At 32.7% G+C, this 22750-nt stretch overlaps 1 protein-coding gene and 3 pseudogenes across 4 annotated transcripts; 3 read left to right on the top strand and 1 right to left on the bottom strand.

Annotated features, from left to right (window-relative positions):
• Positions 1–3411: 3411 nt before the first annotated feature.
• Positions 3412–3886, bottom strand: LBD5 (LOB domain-containing protein 5). The gene is made up of 2 exons (NM_103296.4): positions 3773–3886; positions 3412–3684 (listed from the first exon to the last, which is right to left on the bottom strand). Exons 1-2 carry the CDS (start codon positions 3871–3873, stop codon positions 3417–3419), a joined length of 369 nt encoding a protein of 122 aa, NP_174832.1. The 5' UTR covers positions 3874–3886; the 3' UTR covers positions 3412–3416.
• A 1434-nt stretch (positions 3887–5320) lies between these two features.
• On the top strand, positions 5321–7613 carry AT1G35995 (annotated as a pseudogene; the record flags this gene model as incomplete). The annotated part of the gene is made up of 1 exon: positions 5321–7613.
• Positions 7614–11370: 3757 nt separating this feature from the next.
• On the top strand, positions 11371–16688 carry AT1G35990 (annotated as a pseudogene; the record flags this gene model as incomplete). The annotated part of the gene is made up of 1 exon: positions 11371–16688.
• Positions 16689–19111: 2423 nt separating this feature from the next.
• Positions 19112–20210, top strand: AT1G35980 (annotated as a pseudogene). The gene has a single exon.
• The last annotated feature ends 2540 nt before the right edge of the window (positions 20211–22750 follow it).

Genomic DNA, 22750 nt, shown 5'->3' with positions numbered 1-22750 from the left:
ATATTGGAAAGCAAGTACAAAATCTTATATTTCTTAAACAAATTAGATTATACGATCAATCACAATAAATAACATAAATTTTTAAGGGAAGATTAAGAAATCAAATGATAACAATATAGTTATGATAGAATATTGTAAAAGATTTAGGCAATTTTTAATTCGAATATGTAGAGAATATTGAACTAAATATTTAGCATTAAACGTTTTCATTTTTGAATATGCTTGATTATAATCATTCTGTAGTCTTAAATTTGTTTCTGTAATTGGATTTTTTCCAAATGGAACTGAATAAATCTCGGCGAATAAATGCAGAAATTTTGTATATGAGCGGAAGATATGTGTGTTGCTTAATCTTAATTACACAAAAGATTTCAAGCGAGTAAATATCGGCATTTGAATTAAATGAAAAGAAAACGGTAAGAAAATGAGGTTACGATAGAATATCTAAGAAAATATTATGGTAAGATATTATGTTGAGATATTCTTATATATTACGAATTCAATATGGTCGACAATAAGAGAAATAATTAATTGTAACTAATTAGTATTTAAAGCGATTTGTAAATTTTGGTAAGATTTGATTAACATTTAAAATTATAGGATGTGGACCAAATAGTAAAGAGATTCAACAAATGGGCCGAAAAAAACAGGTAAAAAACTGGGTAAAACCCAAAAAAAAAACAATCCGAAAAATTCCTTATTTTGTACTTCAAAAATGTTAAGTAGATGATCTATAGATGGTTATTTGTACATAAACCACTACTTTAGAATATAGAAACTTTCTTATTTGCCATGATTTGTTCACAATAAGTTTTCTTTTACGTTATTAATATTTTAGTTACAAGATTTGGTCACAAATCTATATTTATATTTGTGACTATTTATTTTGTAAGAAATTTGTCATGATTAGTGACAAAAATCAGTTACTTTTAATACAGTCACAATACTATGACCAAATAGTAGCGTTATCGTGACTAAATAAAAACGTTACAATAATTTTGTATGTAAAGTAATTACAATATTATGACGTAAGAAATTGTCATAATTATGACTAAATCATACACTTCATCGCCCCGAGTACAGTGTTTTTGATGGTATCAATTTGAATCAAGTTCTCAAAGATATAAGTTGAGGTCTTTCAGTCTGGGAAGCGTGAAGGTGAAGAGGATCTAAACTGCATCAAAAGAGAGAAGTGATAGAGTTAAATACCAATTTAGAAGCTAAAACATTTTCTTAGAATAACAGAAAACAAGACAGAGTACATCTTGACGAGCTTGAAAAATACTTATACTAACAAGAGAAGGAAGAGATTTTCGAAGAAAAAATATGGAGCATGTGAAAAGTTTAGAAGGTATGGCACATATTGCTTAGACAAAATCATAAGAGGATGGAAAGAGATACCGTAAGAAAGAATGAAACAGATAAAACGAGTGTTTGCAAAAAAATAGGGAGAGTGATAGCTCTCCGTAAGAAATTGTGAAACAGAAATTCATATACATATTAAAGTATCTTATTTTTGGAAGAGCTATACTCATTAATGCAGCGAAGATAAGCGAAAAACAATAGTAAATTTGTGGGTACCAAAATGAAAAAGTCGATAAAGTTATCTCCCATACAACAATTTCTTCCATATGTAAAAAGATATCGTTATCCTAAATATCTAATGCTAAAGAGAGAGTTATGAACCAAGAAAATGTTTTTTTGATAAATATTGTAAAAAGGTGTATTAAAGTTATTTTTAGTTATGTATTTAAACTGTAATTATTGGTCATGGTAATTTTGAAATTCAAAGAACTTAAAATATTAACAACAAGTACACATATAAAAACATGTTTTTTAAAATTTCAATAAACAATTTTAGTCACACAAAAAACTATTAAAAGTTTTTAAAATAGACGCGTGGGTTCATAACCTATTATTGTTTAGAAGCATATGACTAAGCCCATTTTTATAGACTTAAACCTAAATTTGTTTTGGGTGTCTAAACCTAAAATCTTCATTTCGTTTGTTCTCTGCCGGCTAAACCTATTCATATTTTTCTCTGTTCTATGTGAAATGTTCAATTTTCATTGATGGATTTGACGCCAAATAATTTTCTTTGGGACATTGAAAGCCTTAAAATGTCTTGAGATTATGATTTATATTTAGTTGTTCCAATCGTGAGGCTTTTTCTCAATCACCATGGATTAATCTGATGAATATGGTAATCTATCCGCAAAAAAGCTTAGATATATGTTCGTTCTATTTTATCTCTTTAAATTTTTTTGATTAATATTATAGTTTAGAACTTAAAAATTATGTAGAATGGTGTCATTTTAAAATTTTGCTTCAAATCTCTATAATTCTTGGCATTACACTACTTATATCACTAATCTTTGATTATTAAGAAAAGTTTTCTGAATAAAAATTAAGATTTTTTTTATGAACAACAATTTAAATGGTGTTACAAATTTCGTTGTGATTATGATTTTTAAAAAATTCTGACACAATTTATTAGGTAGAGGTGCAAAATAGGTATTAAACAAAAAGTTTGAGATGCACAAGGTATGTGTATACAAATTATGTATATGAACTATGCAAATAAAAAGAAAAAAAAAACTATTTCTAAGAATGTTAGAGAATATTGACTCAAATCATCTAATTTCTGTTTGTCATCTTACTAATATTAATGTTGATAATATCGTGGTGTTTCATACATTCTTCATCATCTATAAGAGTTAAGCACTTGGTCCAAATATTTAAGTTTTTTCCTTAATTGCTTATTACATATACATTACATATTTGTATACTTACATCTATTTTCAGTTATTTGCCTCCTAACTTAATAAATAATATTCTTTTTTTAGGCGAAATAAATTATATTGTTATTGTTATAAAACTGATTGTACAATGAAATTAGCAACACTAATGAATTTTGTCGTCCAAAATTTAATGATTTGAGTTTTTTATACACAAAGTTTTTCGTGGTAGTAAGAGAAAGGTGATACAAGCGTTTGAGATATTATTTGCATGTAAGGCAAACATAATTTATAATCAAATGTCAAATTACATGAGTCAAAGATAAACAAAACTAAACACAGTATCTAGCTCTCTATAAATAACTTTTCCAAAGGCAACTAAACCCTAAATCTAGGAATGTTATTTTACTTAGAACAGGAAACAAGAACTTCTAGTATTTTAAAATGATCAATCTTTTTATAAATTTGCTTTATTATATGTACAATATGTCTCTCTAGATTTCAAAGTTTCATTTATGATCATCGAAATACACACACAATTAAATCACAAGAAATATCAATAAGAAATATAAGGTATTAGCTATGCTCGACGGAAGATTTTAAATATTCATTTTAGATATGCTTTTACATTAAATAATCATTATTTGATGCATAAATAATATATGCTACAATGTATCACTAATATAAAGACGAGGCTGGTTTTTTTTCCTTCTCTTCCTTAATCTTCTCCTGGAGTTCACGGAGGTAGGCTTTGTGTAACATAATCTTCCACATGAGCTTTTGAATCATACCGAATCCACCACTTATAGGATCTTCTGTCCAAGCATTACCTTCCATGATTATAGAAGTTGCTAGCATTTGTTTTTTTTCTTCAGGAGCATGCTGCATCATCGTAATGATATTTGGTGTGCCAAACAATTCATTAGCACTTTCATATTGACTTTGCCTAAAGTTAAAAGAAATTAATATCAACTAAAACATTTAGCAAAAGAGAATAATAAGCAAAAAAAGTAAAAATAAATAAATAAATATACAATTCATATGGAAAGTATTCTGCATATTCGCAGAATCTGGGACAATTTCTGTTTTTGGTGATACATACGGAGCAAGGACGACGGTTTCCTAGAGGTTCCATATTTATTCTTTTAGAGATAAATTTTGATTAAGTAATTGAAGGATGAATAAAATTACATTATCAAATAAGTATTTATAGATAATGTTTGCAAAATGCAGTCAAAGAAATTTATTAGAGGTCAAAATATGAAGATGTGCTTAAAAGAGCAACACATTAATTTTCTTTATTCTGTTTTGGAAATAAATTGAGATTACATTTGACTTTTAAAAAACTAATATTATCTTACTTTAAATTTTGGGATTATTGACTTGTCTACCACTTTTGAAAAGATTCTTTCCAAAATTACCACAATTGCATTGATCTTTCTAAAACTACCATATTTTATGGCACTATACTATTTTATTGACAATTTTACCCCTACAAGGTGTGAAGTTTGTATTAGAGAAAAATGGCAACTTGTGCCCGAGAGACAGCTTTGTGTGAGGGAAGAAGGACAAAAACGCTGCTTTAAACCACCTCATATGACGAAGGACAATCATCAAAGGCAATTGTCCGCGAATTTAACACAATGTTGAATTTAAAAAAGATTATATAAAAAGTAATAGACATTGTTCCCGATCTAATTATATTACTCATTCTACACGGCATGTCCCCCAAATATTTACACGTAAAAACATTAATACCTTTTGTCGGGAACAAGTTCAAATCGAATGAGTAATATAATTATATCGGGGACAAGTTCATATTGAATTAGTAATAGAATTTGATCGGGGACAAATTACAATCGAATGAATAATAGTAGATCGAGGAAAAGTTCAGATCGTCTATTTACCTTTTGGAAAATTATTACTATGGTAGAATTCAAGTGAGAGGAAGAAAGAGAGAGGTAATATATTTCGAGAGAGATAAAAGAAGAAAGAGAGAGAAAACAGAAAATAAAATAAGAAATGATATCTTATATAATAAAGAATGGATCCTATTAAAACACGCTACCAAAAATTGATACGTGTCATTTGAGAACTTAATACTTATCCAAAATTATTCAACTATAAACAATAAATGAAGATCAAATAATGGAAGTCTTATCATAAAATCATTAAAAATAATTAAGAAAAAACATCTCATCGAAATTATAAAGGGAAAAATGCCTTATAAATCCTCAACTTTTTCATTCCGTTGAATTTAATCCCCAACTCGAACTAAAACGTTTTAAATACTGAACTTTAGTTTGACTTTCAAATTAAATAATAAACTTTAATTGACGAAGTTGTTTTAAGCACGACGTTAATTGTATAACGGAACAATTAAACAGAGTTATATTTCTGTTAATAGGTACTGTTAAACCTTAATGAGGTCATTTCCTTCACATTAAAACGACGTAGTGTGCTGCAAATAATAAAAACCCCATTATCGATTTGATTATCCCCAACTAAAGAAAACACCAAATTGAAATCAAATCCCTAACCATATAAATCGAAAGCTTTCTCTGAACATTAGATTCGTTGTAATGACGCGACGGGAATCCAAACGAAAGAGGCCAGACGAAAAAGAAAAAAGAGATGTTGACCCAGTTCGTGAGAAAAACACTGAAAGTGAGGCTGTGAGTGGAGACGACTGTGAAGTGTGTGGCGATGAAGATTGTGATGATATTAGGTATGATGATGAGGAAGACGACCGCGATGAAGTTAACGAAACAGAACATCGAAATCGTTTAGGAGTAGACGAACAAGTTTGCGAAGACTTTGTAGCAGAATTTGGAGAGGCAGCGAGGGATGATGAAGATGTGAGTGATGCAGATAGTGGAGATGAAATATGGGATGACGAGCGGATTCCAGATCCATTGTCTGATAGTGATAACGATGAAGATCTTGTTGATGGTGTTGCTCGTACTGAACCCGAAGATCTTGAAGAGTTGTTAAAGTTGGGGAAGACTTTTAGTTGCCCAGAAGATTTCAAGATTGCAGTTCTAAGGTATTCACTAAAAACTAGATATGATATAAAGCTCTATAGGTCTCAGACTCTGAAAATTGGTGCAAAATGCTTAGATACCGATGTCAAATGTCAATGGCGATGTTATTGCTCTTACGATAGGAAGAAACACAAGATGCAAATTAAGGTTTACGAGAGTAAGCATATTTGTGTCCGATCGGGTTACTTCAAGATGTTAAAGAGAAGAACCATTGCTTGGTTATTTTCGGATAGGCTGAGGAAGAATCCAAAGATTACCAAACATGAGATGGTTGATGAGATAAAGAGAGAGTACAATCTTGTTGTAAGTGATGAACAATGTTCAAAGGCAAAGACCAAAATCATGAAAGAAAGACGAGCTGTTCATGAAGATCATTTCTCAAGAATATGGGATTATCAAGCGGAGGTGTTGCGAACAAATCCAGGACTAAGTTTGAGATAGAGACTATTCCAGGACAAACCATTGGAAGCTTACAAAGGTTTTATCGTCTCTTTATTTGTTTTAATTCACAAAGAGATTCTTGGAAACAGACTTGCAGGCCTATCATAGGAGTAGATGGTGCTTTTCTTAACTGGGATGTCAAAGGACATCTCTTAGCTGCAACAGGGAGAGATGGAGACAATAGGTTAGTTCCCATTGCTTGGGCAGTAGTTGAAATAGAGAACGATGATAATTGGGATTGGTTTATTAGAATGCTCACTACAACTTTAGATCTTCAAGATGGAAGCAATGTGGCAATCATTTCTGACAAACAGGCGGTTAGTATATTCACAATTCTGACACATTCTGTTTTTTTTTTTCTTTTCTAAATATTGATGATATAGTCCGATGTTTCTTTCAGGGTTTAGTTAAAGCTATTCATAGCATTCTTCCAAATGTTGAACATCGCCAGTGTGCTAGGCATATTATGGATAACTGGAAAAGAAACAGTCATGACATGGAGTTACAACGTATGTTCTGGAAGATTGCAAGGAGCTACACAGAAGGAGAGTATGCTGCTAATATGGAAGCATTGTAGAAATATAATCCAGGTGCATTTAGTTCCCTTCTAAGAACTCATCCTATGACATGGTCTAGAGCATTCTTTAGGATTGGCAGCTGTTGCAATGATAATTTGAATAATTTGAGTGAATCTTTTAAAAGAACAATCAGACAGGCTAGGAAGAAACCTTTATTAGACTTGTTAGAGGATATTAGGAGGCAGTGTATGGTTCGAAATGAGAAGAGGTATGTTCTAGCTGGGAGGTTGAAGACTAGATTTACAAAGAGAGCACATTTTGAGATAGAAAAGATGGTTGAAGGGTCACAGTTTTGCATCAGATGGATGGCCAGGAACAACAAACATGAGATAAGCTTGAATAATGTAATTTACTCAGTTGATATGAATGACAATACATGTGGTTGTAGGAAATGGCAAATGACAGGTATACCATGTGTTCATGCGGCATCTGTCATTATAGGAAAGAAACAAAAAGTAGAAGACTATGTTGTTGACTGGTACACGACACAACGGTGGCAGCAAACATACAAAGATGGTATTGCACCTGTACAAGGGAAGATTCTATGGCCTAGAGTGAATAGGTTTGGAGTTTTACCACCACCATGGAGAAGAGGAAACCCAGGGAGACCAAACAACTATGCTAGGAGGAAAGGAAGAAATGAAGCTGCCTCGTCTTCTATCACCACGTTGTCACGCTTACACCGAGTGATGACGTGTTCAAACTGCAAGCAAGAAGGCCACAACAAGAAAGGTTGTAAGAACCAGTGGGTTGAGGGTCAACCAAAAAGACCAAGGGGTCGACCAAAGAAAGCTTCGGTTAGTCTTTCATAACATTTTCATCATTTTACTTCTGGTATGTATATATATTGATATTGGTATATGATCTTAAAACCAGGAACCAAGGAATATTTTGTTTGGTCAAGGATTATCACACGCATTTTCAGGATCACAAGACCAAGCATCTCAACGATCACAATCATCTCAAACATCACATGTTTCACAAAGAGTTCCACATGGAGAAGGACAAGGGCAAGGACAAGGACAATATACATACTAACAATAATGATGTGTTTTTTTTTTGTAGTTTGGTTGGATCATGTTTTTGAACCTCATGATTTGTTTCTGTTTTCTTTATTTTGGTCGGATTATTACAGCTTGTTTCAGAACCTGCAGCTTCTTTTGGCTTGTTTCAATAAATGTTTCAAAAAATTTGGTTTTATTAACTCATTACCATATCCTTACACAAGAATTTCATTATTACAACTTTCATTCCTTCATCTCGAAATTCTTACCCAAGAAATAAAAATAATCAAGCGGCAATGGTGATAAAACAAAGCCACACAAAGCACAAGTTCAAGCCGCACAAAACAATGACAATGGTGATATAGCATCCTGTCATATCCAAATAGGCCATTATTTGAATGTGAATTTTGGGTTTCTCTCATAAACATTACATACAGTTTCGATTTCATCTAGTGATTCCATTCTCTTTGGATAGTAGAATGACGATAGCTTTGCACATGTTGATGAAATCAGTTTAATTGTAGGATCATTCACATACATTTTGACGACACACGTTTTCCGACGAATTTCAATGTTACAAAACTTGAACTCAATTAGAAAAGGAAGAAGAACAATACGAGAGAATCAAAAATTAAACCGAGAAAAATGAGGGGGATCGGAATGAGCTTTCAATTACTAGGATTAGTAAAATCGAATTTGGGGATAATGAAATCAAATTTGGGGGTTTTGTAATTGTAGCGGATGACGTCGTTTGATGTTAAGAGGACGACTTAATTTAAGTTTTAACAGAATTATTAACAGAGTTTAATTGCTCTGTTACACGATTAAACTTCATGTATAAAACAACTTCGTCAATTAAAGTTCATTATTTAATTTGAAAGTCAAACTAAAGTTCAGTATTTAAAACGTTTTAGTTAGAGTTGGGGATTAAATTCAACGAAATGAAAAAGTTGAGGATTTATAAGACATTTTTCCCAAATTATAAATGAAATCAATAACTTTTTTTTTTTATTTTAGAAATCAATAACTAATCAATCACCAAAAAAAAATCAATAACTACACCGTTGACTCCTCAGTCATTGTAAAACCTATTAAATGCATAATTGCATATACCTACAATATATCCAAATTACCATGACGTTTTATTTATTCAATTACTAACGTTTTCTTGAATGCATACCATCAAAAACAGTGGAAAACAATGTGTTTTTAACTTCTAAGTGAGTAAACTAAGAGCTCCTCTGACGCCTAATGGCCATGCTAATTTCTAGATATAAATTTAAACTCTCGGTCTAATTTTCATCCGTTAAAAAGTTTATGATTTCAGGTATGTTATTTCTCATACTCAATTTCAAGAAATTTATCATTACACAATATTTTCCACTAAAGAGTAATTTGTATGGAAACAGTAGTCGAGGAATTCGTGTATCTATTAGCGACTTTGTCTATTTCTCAGACTCAATTTCAAGATTTTCTTATTACACAATATTTTTCTGCTAAATACCAATTGTATATGGAAAACAATGTTCGGGTGAGTTCATGATTCCAATAGCGAATCTGGCTAATTTTTGTAGTATGCGTCGTTGTTGTCGTCATTGTCACGAGCACACCACAATAATATCTTAGTTTTGTGTGTAGTTTTAGCTGCATAACTATATATGAGATTTTAATAAGTTGAAATTCTATATGGTCGTCTTTGTTTTTGGCTTATTTGGTTAAGGCCAATTGTTAATATAATTTGATGTTAATATATTATTACTAAACGAAAATAAATCATATAAAAAATATTGGATTTTTTTTCTATTTAGATAAATAATTAAATTAAATTTAAAATGATCATTATATATTTTAGTTTTTATTACTAAAATTTAATTCTAGTGATAAATTAGTTAACTTAATGAAGGGTTTAGTTAACTTGGTTTTTTAAATCCGTTTCACCTAATAAATTTTCCAAGGAGTGTGTATCTCTAGCATACATCTTTTTTTCTTTCCAATATTTGGTATCCGAACCGACTATCACTAGAGTTTTAATGCAAGTTTTTATTGGTACACTCGTCAATGTTTCCTAAATATCAAATTAAAGATATTTAGGATTTGTAATTATACTTTTTTGTCGAATAGAATTCTGTGAATGGCTACCGTAGAGCAAAAGCCTATAAAACCCCAAGATTTCAATCAAACAAGCTTTATGTGGGGTTGTAACATATACGGTCTTATTTCACACAGTTAATAGAATAGTCTAAATTTTGGTGTATCAACATGTTCATTGACAAATGTTAATTTGAGAGCAAGTTGTTGTTACCAATTCTTTGGATACTTATATTGTTTAATTAACACCAGAATGTTAAAGATATTATGTTGTTTAAAATGCACTTTGACGAAACGATATTTTGGATCTAATTTTTTCACTTAAGTAGACATGATTATCCCTTCTTTATTTCTATTGCACATTAATCTAATTATTATTTATTAATTTATTTATTTTCTAAACTAAATCATCATTTAGATGTTTGAACACAGTTCAACCAATAATAAAACAATCTACATAGTAGAAATAGTTAAAACCAATACTAAAAAGTTAGTTAGTTTTTATTGAATGTTAAAAACATCATCTATTCAAAAACAAAATATTACAAGTGTTTAGTTTTGTAATGTACAAAAAACTTCCACCACAAACAACAAATTAGTGTAACATAAATTATAAATTATAAATATTATTTTTATATTTTGAAAGTAACAAAAAAAAATTCAGTATATATATAGTTACATTTTATTATACACTAATTACACCCACACAACGAGTGGGACTTTTCCTAATAATATTATAAACTAGAAAGACAAATTTCAATGTAAATTATCTTTTTGTTTGGGAAATATTTTAGATTTGGAAAGGGGAAAGAGAAGTGGTAGATTTGGAAAGAATGTGAAAAATGTGGTATATATCATAGTTTTCTCCTATATTTTCATATATATATATATATATATATATATATATATATATATATATATATTGCAGATGGACTAATCATCAAATCGTGGAAATCAAACTATTTCTAATCAGCTAAGTAATTAGACAAAAACAAATTGACATAATCTATTCCTATTTCATGATAATAAAAATATTTTAGTTACATCTAAAGATGGACAACTTTTTTTCTGATTCAAAACATGCCATTCCGCTAACGACCGCAGTTTACAAATCGAAGCTCATACCCGCCCTGCAAAGCCCAACAGATTAACGGGCCGACCTGCAGTTATTTAACTCAATTCATCACGTATAGTTCAGAAATTTAGTTTTGGGTATTTGACTAATTGTAAAACATGAAGAGAGTTCATGTAATTGCTGAAAAACTTATCTATGTTCTCTCTCTTAGTAACTCGTTTGGATAATACTTTGATTGCCGTTAATCTCACCGTCCCATTCGATTGGTCTCAAGAACTTCTCCCTCAATAACTCGTTTCTAGTAGAGCGGAGCCAGGATCCGAAGATTTCCCTGTTTTCTTTTGGCTGTGTTGATTTCAAGTTTCTGTCTAAGGAAGCGTTCTTCTTTTTACTTTTGTTGTGATGAATATGGATTTGGATTAAGCGATTCAAGAGATGTCAATTAAGGATGATGAACCTCTGGCTTTGTCGAACCAAGCGCAGTTTTGTTCGATTGAAGGAATGATTGTAGTATCTTGGGAAGGTTTCTGAATCCTTCTCCTCAACGGATGTCTAATTGGATATTAGACATGCCTAGAATTTGGAGACTGTATTCAACAGTTCGTGGTGTTGCTTTATCACAAGAAAGGTTTCAATTCTTCTTCAAATCAGAGGATGATTTAATTGAAATCTTAAAAACCGGAGTTTGGACTCAGGATGAATGGTGTGTTGTGATGGATCGTTGGATAGAGAAACCGACGGAAGAGTATCTGATGTTTCTTCCGGTTTGGATTCGGCTGAGGAATATTCCTGTTAACTATTACACAGAGGAGACAATTAAAGAGATTGCATCTTGTGTTGGACATGTTTTAAAGGTTGAGCTAGACTTAGAGAAGTCTCAAGCGCAAGATTATATCATAGTTCATGTTATACTTGATGTTAGGAACCCTCTGAGAAATTTCAAGGAAGTTCAGCTACCAACGGGTGAAATAGTCTCTGTGACTTCTGATTATGAAAGAATTAGGAAAAGGTGTTTCCTTTGCCAAAGACTTACGCATGAGAAAGCTGGGTGTGGTTCTTCTCAGACAAGAAAAACTTCTTTCATGGATGCAGTTCAAAGGAATTCTATTGCGGAGAGAGTGGACAAAGGAATGAATGAGCCTAAGTTCAAACAAGCAGGCCTTCCCTCTTCTCTTTCAGAAACAGATTGGTTTGAAGGAAAAAGGGTTTTGACCAAAAAGTCAGGTCAGTTACTGTCAGAGAGAATGATGGCTACCTTATTAGATGCACAAAGACTATGTGGAGTGGAGGAGACACGCACAGATTCTCAGGAGCTTTGTGATCATAGGAAGGCTTTCCAAGACGGATCTTTTCTATCAGATAATTTGGATTTGGATGTGGAGTCTGGTTTTCATTCTGTCTTAAATGATGCGGGTTTAAGTATTAGACAGAAAAATCCAAGAAAAAGGAAAGCGACTTTGGTCCGTAAGAAACAGGATTCTCAGGAGCCTAATGGGAAAGCAAATGATAAAGAGGTTAGTATAAATATTGAGTTTGCTAATGTTTTTAAAAGGAAAAAGGATGTTGCAGCTTCTGTCATGTCTGATTGCAGTAAAGATAATGAAACTACGGTGGTTCATGATGAACCGCCGCAATATCAGTAAGGCATCCTAAGTTCGAATTGCCAAGGTTTGAGAAATCTTTGGACAATTCGGCACTTGAAGGAAATGAAAAAGAGCATTTCCCAGACATTTTATTCCTCATGGAGACCATGAACTCTGATCCGTTTATTATGAAGATTTTCAGATGGCTAGGCTATGATTATTTTCATACTATTGAACCGATTGGAAAGAGTGGTGGGTTAGCAATCTTTTTGAAACAACACTTGGAGATAGATTTTCTGTTTGAAGATAAGAATCTACTTGATATGAAGATTTCACAGGACAATATGAGATGGTTTCTTTCTTGTGTTTATGGAAATCCTAAGCAGCATCTCAGACATTCCCTTTTGGAAAGATTAAGGATAATTGGTTTGACAAGAAAAACAGCTTGGTGTATGATAGGAGATTTTAATGATATCATATCTAACAAAGAAAAGATAGGTGGACCTACGAGAGTAGAATCTTCCTTTCAGGATTTTAAGGTTATGCTATTTTACTGTGATATGCATGTGCTGGGGAGTACATGGAATAGTTTCTCCTGGGGTGGAACAAGGAATGAGGAATGGATCAATGTAAATTAGATCGTTGTTTTGGAAACTCAGATTGGTATGCTTTGTTTCCAAACTCTCATCAATGGTTTCGTGAGAGACTAGGATATGATCATAGACCGGTTTTAGTTAAATTTGTGAATGATTAGGAAGTTTTTCCGGGTCATTTCAGATTTGACAAACGTTTTTCTGAGGATCCAATTTTTCATGCAGCTATACAAAGTTCATGGAATGGTAACATAGATACTCAACCTTCCTTTGTTATGCTCCGTCTTGTGGAATGTAGAAAAGCCATTAGTCATTGTAAAAGAGAGAATGATTTTAATGCCCAAAGTCGTATTAAGAAATAAAGATTGGAGTTAGATGAAGAGAAGAGTGCTCACTATTCTTCTTGGTCGAAGATTTCTATTATTCAAGATGTTCTTGGGATGCGTATAGAGAGGAAGAATCCTTTTAGAGATTGTAAAGCAGGGATAAATGGATGGTTGGTGGTGATAAGATAAGTTTTTTCAGGCAACAGTGAAAGCTAATAGAGTCTCGAATTCTCTGAGATTTCTGGTAGATGAGAATGGCAGTAAGCAAACCCTTAGTAGGGAGAAAGGAAAAATAGCAGTGAATTTCTTTGAAGATTTATTTACTTCCTCTTATCCTACTTCAATGGATTCAGTTTTAGATGTGTTCACAAAAAGAGTCACAGAAGATATGAATCAAAATCTCACTAAAAAGGTCACTGAACAGGAAGTTTACAATGCTGTCTTCTCTATCAATGCTGAGAGTGCACAGGTCCTGATGGTTTCACTGCTCTTTTTTTCCAAACACATTGGTCTTTGGTCAAGAATCAGATTATATCAGATATAGAGTATTTCTTTTAGACAAGAATTCTCCCTGAAGATTGGAACCATACTCACTTATGTCTGATTCCAAAGATAACAAATCCTGCTAGAATGACGGATATTCGACCCATCAGTCTTTGCTCTGTCCTTTATAAGATTGTCTCTAAAATTTTATCTCCTAGACTAAAGAAGCATCTTCCAGCCATAGTCTCACCAACACAATCTGCTTTTGTGGTAGAGAGGTTAGTTTCAGATAACATCATTCTTGCGCATGAAATTGTTCATAACCTAAGAACTAATGAGAAGATTTCAAAGGAGTTTATGGTCTTTAAAACAGATATGTCAAAGGCATATGATAGGGTAGAATGACCATTCTTACAAGGAATCCTTTTTGCTCTAGGTTTAGCATTACTTGGATTAATTGTATTATGGGGTGTGTATCTTCAGTTTCTTATTCAGTACTGATCAATGGACAGTCATATGGTCATATAGTTCCACATAGAGGCATAAGACAGGGTGATCCATTATCACCATTCTTGTTTGTGTTATGTACTAAAGCTTTGATACAAATTCTAAATCAGGCAGAAAAAATGGGTAAAGTCTCGGGAATTCAGGTTAATGGATCAGGACCTTCTGCCAATCATCTCCTTTTTGCTGATGATACTTTGTTAATTTGTAAGGCTTCAAAGGAAGAATGTTCAGAGATTATGCATTGTCTATCACAGTATGGGCATATTTCAGGTCAAATGATTAATTTGGATAAATCGGCGATCACATTTGTGACTAAGGTGGAAGAGGAAACTAAACATTATATCATGAATAGATAAAGTATCCAAACTGAAGGAGGATCAAGAAAATACTTGGGCTTACCAGAGTGTTTTAGTGGCTCTAAACATGTCTTACTTGGATTCATTAAGGAGAAACTTCAGTCTCGACTTACGGGTTGGTATGCTAAAACCTTATCTCAAGGAGGGAAAGAAGTTTTGTTAAAATCCATAGCTATGGCATTTCCTATGTATGTTATGACCTGCTTCAAGCTACTCAAGACTTTATGCACAAAGTTGACTAGTGTAATGATGGACTTTTCGTGGAACTCTATGCAAGACAAGAAGAAAATTCACTGGATTGGAGCTCAAAAATTAATGCTGCCTAAGGTTTTAGGAGGATTTGGGTTCAAAGATCTTCAATGTTTTAACCAAGCCTTACTAGCAAAACAAGCTTCGAGACTTCTCAATGATTCAGACAGTCTTTTATCTCCAATTCTCAAAAGCAGATACTATCTGAATACATACTTCCTCTCGGCTACAAAAGGCACAAGACCATCTTACGCTTGGGAGAGTATTTTATATGGCAGGGAGTTACTAATTACAGGTCTGAAAAAGTCATCGGGAATGGAGAGCAAACTTATGTTTGGATGGATAAATGGCTTTTTGATGGGGAACCTAGAAGACGAGTGAGTCTGCAGGTGATGATTGATATTAAATTGAAAGTGAGTCAACTTATTGATCCTGTTTCTAGGAATTGGAATCTGAATATGCTTCGTGACTTATTTCCTTGGAAAGATATTCAGCTTATTCGTAAACAGCGACCTATGGTTTCTAGAAAGGACTCTTTTTGTTGGTTTGGTACCAATCATGGTCTATACACTGTTAAATCTGGCTATGAAATGTGTAGTAGACAGGTGCATAAACTGATGTTTAAAGAAGCAGAAGAACAACCATCATTAAATCCTCTTTTCGGAAAAATCTGGAGTCTAAACACGGCACCAAAAATCAAAGTATTCTTGTGGAAGATGCTAAAAGGTGTTGTTGCAGTGGAAGACAAGTTACGAACAAGGGGTATTTTAATTGAGGATGGATGTTCAATGTGCTCTGAGAAAGATGAAACTTTAAACCACATTCTGTTTCAGTGTCCCCTTGCTCGCCAGGTTTGGGCTATATCTCTTATGCAGTCATCTGATCATGGTTTTGGGAATTCTATCTTTACCAATATGAATCATGTGATTACTAACTGCCACAATAGAGAACTTTCTACTCAGTTGAGATCTGTTAGTCCCTGGATCATTTGGGTGTTATGGACGACTCGAAATAACATTGATATATGAAGGTATAAGCTCGGTGTCCCTAAGCATTGTTGGGAAAGCATTTGAGGATTGCAATGAATGGACAAAAGCTCAAGACTTAATTTTCATTAAGGAATCTACAAGGAAATTGACATGGATTCCTCCTCCGATGAATGAAATCAAGTGTAACATTGGAGTAGCTTGGTGGAAAAAGCACCAAATAGCTGGTACTTCTTGGGTAGTTCGTGACTCGATGGGGAAGGTATTAATGCACAGTAGATGCTCCTACACTCAGGTTCATTCTCACTTTGACGCAAAAATTAAAAGTTGGGAGTATGGATCAACTCAAGTTCGATAGAGTTACATTTGGAGCTTCTTCTCATGATATTATTAAAACCATGCATAAACCAAAAGAGTGGCCAACACTAAGGGGTCAGTTAGAAGTTCTATTAGATTGCGCTAAGGATAAAGCTTTTTGGTTCATGGCAATGGAACCACGTCAATGTAATGAGGGTGCTTCTGAGATAGCAAAAAGTGTCATTACTGGAATGAGGTGGCAAAGTTATGTAGCTGCAAGATATCCACTTTGGTTACAAAGCTTGTTTGAAGCACAAAGGACTCAAATCTGTTGAACTTAGCAATCCTTTATTCAAAGAAACCACGAAGCTACATGTGTGGTTTAAGGTGTAGCCTTCAGCTGAAGTGTCTACAAAATGTGATTGCTAAATGACAAGGATTTCTTATCAGATAGTCAAAAAGAAGGTTTGACTGATGAGCAGGATTTTTGTTTGAGTCAGCAATGACTCAGCAGAGACAGTATTTTACAGCAAGCTTCCTTAGGAACAGATGTTTATGTTGGAATATTAGATAAGTTATCGTGGCATGTAGTTAATTAAAGTGGATGACTTGGGGTTAGCAGCTCAAAACAGGATTTGATAGGTGTGTGGAATGGATTTCTTTTGTCCTTTTCTAGAAGTCAGTTTCTTTAGTACTAGGTTTTCTCATTTTACGATTTAATAATTGTTGACTCGGTCTAGATAGATTATGATATAGTTTATGGTTTTATATTATACTAGATAAGGCCCGCCTATTTAGGCGGGTGTAAGATACAAAAATAAATGTTTATCGATAGTATTTGAATATTGTATAGCAATCTATATCTTTTTTTTGATATTTAATTTAATAATTATTTGTCTAAACAAAATTTTGGTCTTATGCATTCTATTTTAATTATATACACTCAATCTTATCAATGATATTTGAATTGTACAAAGTAACCGACCATTCTTCTGTATTTAATTTAGTATTTAGTTAAAAAAAAGAAAAAACAAATTTGTATCTTACACCATTCAATTTTGTAATACAGTTTAACTATCTATGTCATCATAATAAACTCGATTTAAATTCTACAACTTCATATTGAGTGATAACATTTTTATATCAAAATAATATTTATGACATATCAAATCTATATCCTATTTAGTATTAAAAATAATTAACAATTAACAAAACATAATTAATAGGCCTAGGCATAATATCCAAACCCGAAGAACCGACCCGAAAAACCCGATCCGAACCCGAACCCAAAATTTTCAAGTACCCGTACGGGTCTAAAATTCAAAACCCGAAAACCCGAACCCAAACCCGAATAGGTATCCAAACATATCTCAAATATAAGTATATATTAGTTATATTTATACTTATATATAGAAAATATTAGGATTTTTTGGATATTTTAGTTATTTTTGTGTATTTTTAGATATATTCAAGCAAAAGTACTCGTGTTGTTTTGGGAATTTTTAAAATTTTCAAGTAATTTAATAGATTTGCAGACAAAATTTGATATCTCAATAGATAAATAAACTCGAACCCGAACCCGAACCGATCCCGACCCGAAATCTTAAATTACCCGAACGAGTCCTAAACTTCTAAGTCCCAAAACCCAAACCCGAAATACCCGACCCGAATACCCAAACGCATAGGGCTAATAATTAATAAAAAAAAAAACAGAAATCCACAAAAATATTTAGAAACCAAACATTATTGAAAATATATTTTTTATATATGCCGTAATCTCCTAAGTTAATTTTACATCATGCAAATTAATATTAAATGAGTTAAAATTAATAAATGAAATTTTAAAATACTCGAACAGGTCTAAACTTCAAAACCCAAAAAACTCGAACCCGAATAGGTATCCAAACATATCTCAAATATAAGTATATATTAGTTATATTTATACTTATATATAGAAAATATTACGATTTTTTGGATATTTTAGTTATTTTGTGTATTTTTAGATATATTCAAGCAAAACAACTCGTGTTGTTTTGGGAGTTTTTGAAATTTTCAAGTAATTTAATAGATTTACACACAAAATTTGATATTTCAATATATAAATAAACTCGAACCCGAACCCGAAGCCAAACTGAACCCGACCCGAAATCTTAAATTACTCGAACGCGTCCTAAACTTTTAAACCCAAAAACCCGAACCCGAAATACCCGACCCGAATACCCAAACGCCTAGGGCTAATAATTAATAAAAAACCAAACATTGTTGAAAATATATTTTCTATATATGCCGTAATCTCGTAAGTTAATTTTACATCATGCAAATTAATATTAAATGAGTTAAAATTAATAAATGAAAATAATTGAAAAGTTAAATCCTATAAGCTAAGCTATTTTTTAAAAAATGTTCTATTTTCACTTATGATTACATGAGTTAAAGACAAATTTGTTAATTTTCCTTTTGTTGAATAAATCTTAATTGTTTATAAATATATAAACATATAAATTAGTATATGTAAATTTATTTACTTTTTAAAATTTTCTATTTTTTTAGAGAATAAAAAAGTTAAATTTTGAATGACACATGTAAACATCTAATTGTTTGACTTGACACGTGGCACAATCCTATGAGTTAGCAACTTTATATATTCTTTCTTCTTAAGGTTAGTCGGTTATGTCTTGCGTTTAGAGTCTTTATATATAGTGTCAGTTTCTTCCTTTGTTATTCATCCCATTAACTTCTAGATTCCCTCCTTCTTGGTTCAATATGTCGGATGAGTTGTGGGACGAGATTCAGAACTTGGAACTAGGTCAAGAAGATCCAACTCTCTTTATACCTCATGAGGCTTATGTGATGGTGGAGGCTGCCAATAGACTGAGTATGATAGCTAGGTCTCTGAATCCAAGAGTCAAAAACCTCAATTATGTTGTTGTAGCCTTACCAAGATCAAGGGGATTGACGACTCAAATTCATGGCAGAGTACTTGATGCTACTTATGTTCAATTTCTTTTTCAGAATGAAATTGATCTAATGATGGTGCAAAGACGGGAGCCATGGCTCTTTAACAATTGGTTTGTGCAGCTACTAGATGGGAGGTGGCTCCGGCTCATAACTTTGTCACAACAATAGATCTATGGGTGCATATTCGTGGAATTCCTCTGTCTTATGTTTCTGAAGAGACGGTTATGGAGATTGCTCAAGACCTGGGTGAGATCATTATGCTAGACTATCATGATGCAACCTTAGCACATATCGCTTATATTAGAGTGAGGGTGCGTTTTGGTATTACGGACAGACTAAAGTTCTTCCGGAGAATCATCTTTGATTCAGGTGAAACTGCAACCATAAGGTTCCAGTATGAACGTCTTTGGAGGTTATGCAGAAGCTGCTTCAGGTTTACTCACAACAGAGCCTATTGTCCATATCGCCAAAGACCTCTCAGCATTGCAAGAGAAAGAGCTCTATTCAGTGATTGTGTTCGTAGATCATCCATGAACTCTCAGTCTCAGATGACTGATAGCTCTTTTCCAGTTCCCTAGACTCCGCCTCTAAGAGTAGCTCCACCACCACTGAACCATGCTGAATTTGAAGCTGCTTATCCTCACCTTGCAACAGCTACGAATGAACATAACATGTATGTTGGGGAATCCAGCACTGTCAGACAAGACTTGTCTTCGGATTCGAACACCCTAATGCCAAGAAGAGAGCCACAGTTCTTAGATGATAGAATGCACTTTGAAGTCAGTCAATCTTCAAAAAGACATGAAGTTCAAGATTTAAGAAGGGGTACAGAGGGGATGAGAAATCAACCTCAACATGATTACGCGCAAAGAACCGGAGGGATTCTAAACCTCCGAAGAAACGCTAAGCACTCAACTAACTTCTGTCAGAATTTTTTGGTTTGAAGACTACGGGTTACAATGAAAGCAGCTTAAAGGTTTGAATAAGACTTATTAGATGAGTATGGTTTTTGGTTAGGACATACTCCTACTTATGTTTATGATTCAGTTCCGTCTTTCAATTTCAGTAAAGTTGTAGTTTCTGTTTCAACAATGTTTTAGTTATAGTTGCCTTATGTTTGTAAGTGGAAAGTCCACTGATCAACTTTTTGTAAGAACACAGTGGTATCAATGAAAGGCAACATTTCAGTGAAAAAGAAAGAAAGAATAAAGTTCATGTATAAATTGTTGATGTTGTGAAACGTATCACATATGGTTTTGCTATGATTCCAAATCACAATCTTAACAAATTCTTGAAATCTGAAACTGATTCTTAGTAGCTCAATATTTGGCTTACATGAAACATCCGTTCCTCTTCGTCATCCTCTCACCCAGAAGCTTATCCATCATCTCAAACAGTGACCTAGTAGGAGTATTCTTCCAAGGAAATGCCATTTGAATCGGTACCAAACAAATGTCCATTCATCTTCGTTGGGCTCCTCTTGAATCTGAGTGGTTCACTGGCAAGCTCCATCTCCTCCTCGCATCTAGTGAGTTCTCATCATAATTACTCTAATGAACATAACTAAGATAGCACAAGAGATTGTAACATAAGACTATGAGTGATTGAATCCATCACACATGAATATACATTAAACATAACTTATCACAAGAACCAGAAACTAGTTCGTTACCTGAAAGAATGTCAGCTCCACCTGCTACGATTAAGTCCTATATGTTTCTCTGAACACTCTGAGCTTTTCCTCCACCAATATCTACAACAATGTCAAAAAGTGATTATTTAAACAGAAGTTACAGAACAAAAGCTGCAAACAAATATGACAACACTTTTAATATTCTTCAAAGCTCTTCAATGGTTTAAGATAGTTAATACTAAAGAAATATGGAGCATGTGAAAAGTTTGGAAGGTAGGGCATGTACTGCTTAGACAAAATCATAAGATGATGGAATGAGACACAATACGAAAGAAGTATATGAAAGATTTTTTCATAAGAAGGTGAAGTGAAGAGGGATTAAGGTGTGTTTGGTATGTGAAGCGTTAAAGCAACAAGAGCATGATTTGATGGTGGTGTTTTTAATCGTATCAATTTGAACCAAGTTTTCAAAGATATAAGATGAGGTATTTTAGTCTCCGAACCGTGAAGGTGAAGAGAATCTAAACTACAACAAGAAAGGAGAGAAGTGATAGAATTAGGAATCAATATAGAAGTTAAAACCTTTTATTACAGTAAATATTTTTAGTCGTAGAAAAATTTATTAAAAAAAATCTAAAAATAGACCCACGAATAGCGAGAGTTTATTTATATCGATTTTTTTAATAAATATTTTTGGTTTACAAATTATTTAAGTAATGCAAAAGTACTTTAATATTTTATTTTTGATTCTTTTTCACATAGATATTATTTCATTTATATTTTTAGTATCATTTCTGTTATTTCTAATTTTGTTATCAATATCATATGTCATTTTCCCTTACTTGTTCTATATTATTAAAGATTTTTCTATTAGTCAAGAAATTTTTAATATTTTAAAAAGTATTAGAACTTAAAACTACCAAAATATGTACATATGTGGGAATACATGTGTTTCTCTTAGTTAGTAAACTGTTTACTATCAATTAAGCAATTATAAAGTAATATATGTTTGACTGAAAAGCCAGGTTGACATTTTCCCATTTTAACAACCGCAAGAGTTGATTTGATTTTTGTGATAATCGAGAGATTATTTGGGTTTGGAAAAACTGGAATGTCCTAAAAGACGCCTTATCATTCTCTCATGTTTTAAATGGCTTTTTGTACATAAAACAGCTACTTTCGAATTTAGAAACTATTATATTTGTTCCCTTTTGTTTTAACTGAATGTTTATTTGACCATCACTAACTTATTTTTCTTATGTTGTTCTTTAAATATTTTTTTCATTTTGTTGCCTAATCGTAAACTTTAAAAAATGATTATTTGAATATATTTTATATTTACAAAAGTGATTATTTACAATTTTTTCATGTATTTGAATATATTTTCTATCTATCACTATTTCCATTGCTTCTTTAAACCCTTGAAGAAACATCGACCTCGAGCTTTTTGCAGATTGAAGCCAATAGAGTTTCTAAACCAACACCAATTTCGATATTTGGATCATCTCTTTTCTCACTCTCTTCTAAATAGCTAAATAGTTTGAGTCGTTTGACTCTTCTCTTTTCTCAACCCCATCATTATCATCCAAACCTCTTTTGCTATTCCTCTTCCTCGGCGACAATCTCTTCTGATCCCATTGCTAACTTCTTCCTCAACATTTTCAATTTTCGAAACTTCACTTACCCTCTCCTCTTCAAAGTAGTAGTGGTTGCTACATCATAAAGATTAGCTTCATTAAATTTTCTCTTTTTCCTAGCAAACCCTGAACACTTTCTCAACGATGTCTGACACGATTCATCCTCTTTGTGTT

This window comes from Arabidopsis thaliana, assembly GCF_000001735.4.
Source record: "Arabidopsis thaliana chromosome 1 sequence".
In the NCBI taxonomy this organism is placed as follows: Eukaryota; Viridiplantae; Streptophyta; class Magnoliopsida; order Brassicales; family Brassicaceae; genus Arabidopsis; species Arabidopsis thaliana.
Note: the sequence above shows the minus strand (reverse complement) of the source record. Positions and strands in the feature narration are given on the sequence as shown.

Excerpts from the sequence above, each read along its gene's own strand:
- LBD5 (NM_103296.4), bottom strand. The coding sequence starts at position 3,873 with ATGGAACCTCTAGGAAACCGTCGTCCTTGCTCCGTATGTATCACCAAA. Across the intron at positions 3,685-3,772 it reads GAATACTTTCCATATGAATT|GCAAAGTCAATATGAAAGTG; the intron begins GTATATTTATTT and ends TTTTAACTTTAG.